A 4901-nucleotide genomic window follows, 5' to 3' on the forward strand; every position below is an offset into this window, starting at 1 on the left:
AGTTCGTGCCCTGTACATACCGATACTGGAGCCCATATGAAAATAGGTCTGATTTAGTAAAACTGCGAGGAAAGGAAATCCAGCTTGTCTCATCAGGGAGCGAGACATTTGGGCGTGGTCCAACTCTGGCCTTCAGTGCAGGCAGTGCCGGATTTAGTTCAGGGGCCGTCGGGGGCTAAGTCATACCATTGTATATATGTGTCACACTATACCGCCAGTAGGTAGGGAAAAAAGCTGAATCTTGGTTTTTTTTATAATACTTCATTTAATTTTTGTTGTTTTTCTAACTTTTGTTTTTTTACAAATTGCACCTCCTTTTCCGCTCATTTTTTAGAAACTTCACGAAAACACTACTATAAATGAGTAAAATTTTCTGCGCTAACGCGTAATGACGTAATGGGATTGACAACACGGCATGTCAGAGTCGTTGGCGGCTGGCACTGAGACAAAACAAAACATAGCTTGTAAAGGCCGCTTGACATGGAGCAATACTACGCGCAAGAACTTGCAGAAAGAAATTGCAAGGTCAAATCCTTGCATGCAATAAGCATTGCATGGTATTTGACATGGTGCAATTCTATTTCAATTGCCACATGTCTGCCAACAGAAGAAACATATGGATTTGTCAACAAAGTTGTTAACCTCAAATGAAAATTAAATTTTGATTGCTTGAAGAAGCATGAAAATTACAAGAATAAATAAGATTAGTAAAAACAAGTAATGAGTGCGTCTCTCAGCATCACAGTTGCCGCCGCTGTATTTTACTAGGTTGGTGCCACAAAAACAACTAGATTTATCCCTAGAATTGCACGATTCATGCAAGCAAAATAGCACCGGTCCTATAAAAATTGCATGCAAGTCTCTTGCAGCAATTGATCAGCTGGCTTTGAACTGCGCATGCCTTTCGCAATTTTTCTTGCAACTTGCATGCAATTGCAATTTTTATTGCTCCATGTCAAGCGGGCTTAAAATAAATTTTTGAATCGGATTAGCTTTTCTTTTATTCGAGGTCCATATATACAAAATTTCATTTAAATATCGCTGAATAATAAAAAATTTGAAATTGCACATGCGCACATTTTTTGATTCGGCACGGCATTATAGTTTTACTTTTATTCGAGGTGCCTACATAACAGGCGATCAAAAATGAGTTGCTGATGTCGAGTTGCCTTTGGAAGTTCAAGATAAGTACGATTTTCCATGGAAACAAAAATTCCAAAGGTGACTCGACAGCAACTCATTTTTAATTGCATAGTACAAAATTTCATGCAATTCGGTTCATGAATAACGGAGATGTCAGTGTTTGCCGACATTAGGTTAACGTTTATTTGAGGTGCCTACGTATGTACAAAATTTCATTTAAACACCTATGAAGTTGGGTTGCACAATTTTGTATTATTCATCTGCATAGCAATTACTAACATCAGAAAACTGGACATTCATATGTTCTTTGTAACAAGAATTATAAAAGAAACCCTTTTTTGGCGGTTTGGGCTGTAACTTTTTAACTCGTTAGTCTATACGTAGCCGAAAAACAATAGCGACCTTTCTTTAACATTAAGAACATGTGTATCAATTTTCAAAGCACTCGGACGTTTATACACAAAGTTATCGTGCACGCGGACAGACAGCAATACAAAATTATAAACGGTCTTAAGGATCGTTAATAAATTAGTTAACTATATTTATATTTTGTAAAATCAAGGACGTTAATTTAACGTCCTTGTGTAAAATATATGGGGATTTAAATTCTGTGGCTAAATTTTTTAACAGTGAGGGAATGTGTTAGTTACACCAAATTTATAAAATTTTGAGTTTTGAGAGAAACAAGAAACAAAAAGCGAGTTCATGATTTGGACTTTCTGTTCGGCCGTACGTCCGTCCATCTGTGTACATAGAGTACGTTTACACGGACACCTAACGCCGGTTTTATAACTACGGATTTTACTAATCCGGTTTTATGATACGTGTTTACACAGAACAGGAGTTATAACGTACGTTCTGTGGTTGGGTGTAATAACATTCAACTGAAGTCCGAACAGTAACGTCCATAGCTACCAACATAAATAAGAACAGCCAACTTCACGTCTATTATTTAATTAGGAGAAGTGAGGTTAATTAATTTGTTTTCTGTTGTAACTTCGTTTTTGATCTTGTGCCGCGAAATGAATGAAGTAATAATTGCCAGTGTTTTTCCCACTCTATGGCAGTTGTATACTTCCATTAACGAACAGTTATGCAACTTTTTCATTAACAACATTGTAAAATGTCGAAAACGCTTTACCCAAATGTTGTTACTGTATCTAATTGGAACAACACCAAGCGAAACATTAAACTTAGGACCGGTTTTGCAATGTAATCGCAAAACCATGTGGATGAAGAAGAGAAGTAGTGAGTGGTGGGAGAGAATCGTTTTAAAACACTTCAGTGACTGTGATTGGAACGAAAATTTTCGAATGTCCAAAAGCAGTTTTTTATGGTTGTGCGACCAGTTAAGAAATCGTTTGCTGCCCTGTGAAAACTATGTGAAAACTAGAGAGCCCGTGTCAGTAGAAAAGCAGGTTGCAATAACATTGTATTTTTTGGGAAGCTGTGCGGAGTATCGGGTTGTGGCAAATGCTTTTGGAGTCCACAAATCAACTGTGTGGAAATGTGTACATAGAGTTGTAAACACTATTAATAGTGTGTTGATGGATTCTTGTGTAAATATGCCTAACAGTGTTGAATGTGATGACATATCTTTTCAATATGAGAAGACAACACATATTCCAAATTTAATTGGAGCGATAGATGGGACTCACATCCCTATTTTGCCACCCGCCGATGGTTATCGAGATTTTGTTAATAGAAAGGGGTGGCCGTCGATGATCCTGCAAGCAGTGGTTGATCATTCATACAGGTTCTTATACTGCCACTAGTAATAATTGATTGTTAACTATGTGTGTTCATTATAGATTTCGGAATATCAATTGCAAATCGCCTGGTTCGTCGCATGACGCAGCAGTTTTTCAACAGTCTGTTTTATTTAAACAGCAAGAACAACTTATTCCAAAGGTACCTATTTATGTTGTGCATGAGTTATTATTACCAATTTGTTTCAGAAATGTATTGATATAAATGGAGTAAATGTTCCTTTCATGATCATGGGGGACCCAGCCTACCCACTGCTACCTTGGCTCTTAAAGGGGTACACAAAATCTGCACGACTCACCCCCGAAGAAGAGTCATTTAATGTTTATTTAAATGCGGGAAGAGTGTCCGTGGAGATTGCGTTTGGGAGATTAAAAGCACGCTGGAGGTGTCTTTTAAAACGCCTTGATATTCACTACTCATTTGTACCCCAGATTGTATCTGCATGCTGCATTTTACATAATATAGTTGAAAGCAGAAAAGAGGCTTATGTGGTGCAGTGGGAAAAAGCAGTTATGGAAGCAGAAGTGATATTTCCACAACCACGGATAAATACAAGCAGAGAACGTGAGCATTTTAGCGGTCACACCATTAGAGACACTATTAAAAATTATCTCGCGTCCAATTTTCCGTTAAGAAAGACTTGGTATAAGTAGACAATGTATTGTAAATTGTTACAAAGTATTTTATAAAAATTTACTGTAGAAAAAATAAAGTCCTTATTCCACATTAATACATTGTACACACAAACATCCCTTGACATGTTCCCTCGGCCGGCTAGGTTCAGAACGAGAAGTAGATGGTCTATTCAATTCATGAACATGGAAAACATTATTTAAACAACTAATTATGGCATTCGTTGTTTGCTGCATGATCTCTTTATGTTGTTCCATAAAGTTATTCATCATTTCCTTTTCATATTCCCTTTGCTGTAGAAATAGTTGTGAAACACTCTCGATTTGCCGTTCCTGCACTTCAAGAGAATTTTGCTTTGAAATTCTAGCATAATTTTCTATGTTTTGTTGGTACGATCGTCGTCCTCCTTTCTCAGAGTAACGTCTTCTTTTTGGCACTGGTTCATCAGACTCCTGGGTCGCATTGTACTCCTCAGCAGCGTGATCGGGGGTATTCTCTTGTAAATCATCTTGTTCTTGAGTTAATGTTGTGTCGACATCTGTATTTTCATAATCGTCCTCTGCGTATTGGTCCGATTCTGAATTTGATTCCTTGGACGAACATTGTGCAGAATCGACACCTTGCAGTTGTGAAACTGGCCTATCGCCTAGGAGAACGTTCATTTCTTCATAGAAGGGAAAGTCCGATCGACAGTTTTGTGCACCACTTGTACTCAATTGCCGTTTACACTTATTGTATTGAACTAAAAGATATAAAATTAAATCTCTTATTGAATTAAAGTTAGGTAGACTTACATCGTAATGTTTTAAAACGGGTTTGCATTTGTTTGGCATTCTTCAAATATCCTCTCTCATGCATCGGTTCTTCTAGATGTTGAAAGATGTCGACTGCTCGAAATCTCTTTCCATCCAACGATTTCAACACTTGCTTTTCGCGGATTAGTCTCAAAAGGAACCGTGTTTCCTCTACTTCCCACGTATCACGTTTTGCAGCACTACACATTTTAATTAAAAAATAAAAATCTACGTATTCTAAAATATCTATAAACTACAAACTACACCACTATAAACAACAAAATTTAATTAGAAAACTACTTTATGAAAGAGGTAAAACGCTCTGGACACCCATCAGAGAAGAAATGAGTAACGCAGCAAATAACACACAAAAAGGGAAAGTAACTTGATCCAAACCTATTCAAACAATAGATAATTAGCGGGATTTCTTACTTGTTTATCAGTTTGTGCAAATGCAGGAATTTGCATCTTTTAGGTTAAGGCAGCTGCCGCCATTTATTTTAACTTCTAGGGAAATTTAATTGGCTTGGTTGTACTTACATCCGCTTATGCTGTTTACAC

The 4901-nt window shown here is 37.2% G+C and overlaps 2 protein-coding genes across 2 annotated transcripts; one reads left to right on the plus strand and one right to left on the minus strand.

Moving 5' to 3' along the window:
• Positions 1 to 1904: 1904 nt before the first annotated feature.
• LOC116183001 (protein ALP1-like) lies at positions 1905 to 3639 on the plus strand. Its single transcript, XM_031503591.1, has 3 exons — positions 1905 to 2899; positions 2955 to 3054; positions 3102 to 3639. Exons 1-3 carry the CDS (start codon positions 2166 to 2168, stop codon positions 3564 to 3566), a joined length of 1299 nt encoding a protein of 432 aa, XP_031359451.1. The 5' UTR covers positions 1905 to 2165; the 3' UTR covers positions 3567 to 3639.
• On the minus strand, positions 3558 to 4893 carry LOC116183002. The gene is made up of 3 exons (XM_031503592.1): positions 4881 to 4893; positions 4341 to 4540; positions 3558 to 4288 (listed from the first exon to the last, which is right to left on the minus strand). The coding sequence occupies exons 2-3, from the start codon at positions 4402 to 4404 to the stop codon at positions 3630 to 3632; spliced, it is 723 nt and encodes a 240-aa protein (XP_031359452.1). The 5' UTR covers positions 4405 to 4540; positions 4881 to 4893; the 3' UTR covers positions 3558 to 3629.
• Positions 4894 to 4901: the final 8 nt, after the last annotated feature.

This window comes from Photinus pyralis, unplaced genomic scaffold, assembly GCF_008802855.1.
Source record: "Photinus pyralis isolate 1611_PpyrPB1 unplaced genomic scaffold, Ppyr1.3 Ppyr1.4_unclustered_Scaffold8316, whole genome shotgun sequence".
NCBI lineage: Eukaryota > Metazoa > Arthropoda > Insecta > Coleoptera > Lampyridae > Photinus > Photinus pyralis.

Bases quoted from the DNA above. Each gene is read 5' to 3' on its own strand.
- LOC116183001 (XM_031503591.1), top strand. From the start codon at position 2,166: ATGAATGAAGTAATAATTGCCAGTGTTTTTCCCACTCTATGGCAGTTG. The intron at 2,900-2,954 runs GTTCTTATACTG...TGTTCATTATAG, and splicing joins GTGGTTGATCATTCATACAG to ATTTCGGAATATCAATTGCA. The intron at 3,055-3,101 runs GTACCTATTTAT...AATTTGTTTCAG, and splicing joins AAGAACAACTTATTCCAAAG to AAATGTATTGATATAAATGG.
- LOC116183002 (XM_031503592.1), bottom strand. From the start codon at position 4,404: ATGCATGAGAGAGGATATTTGAAGAATGCCAAACAAATGCAAACCCGT. The intron at 4,289-4,340 runs GTAAGTCTACCT...TATATCTTTTAG, and splicing joins CCGTTTTAAAACATTACGAT to TTCAATACAATAAGTGTAAA.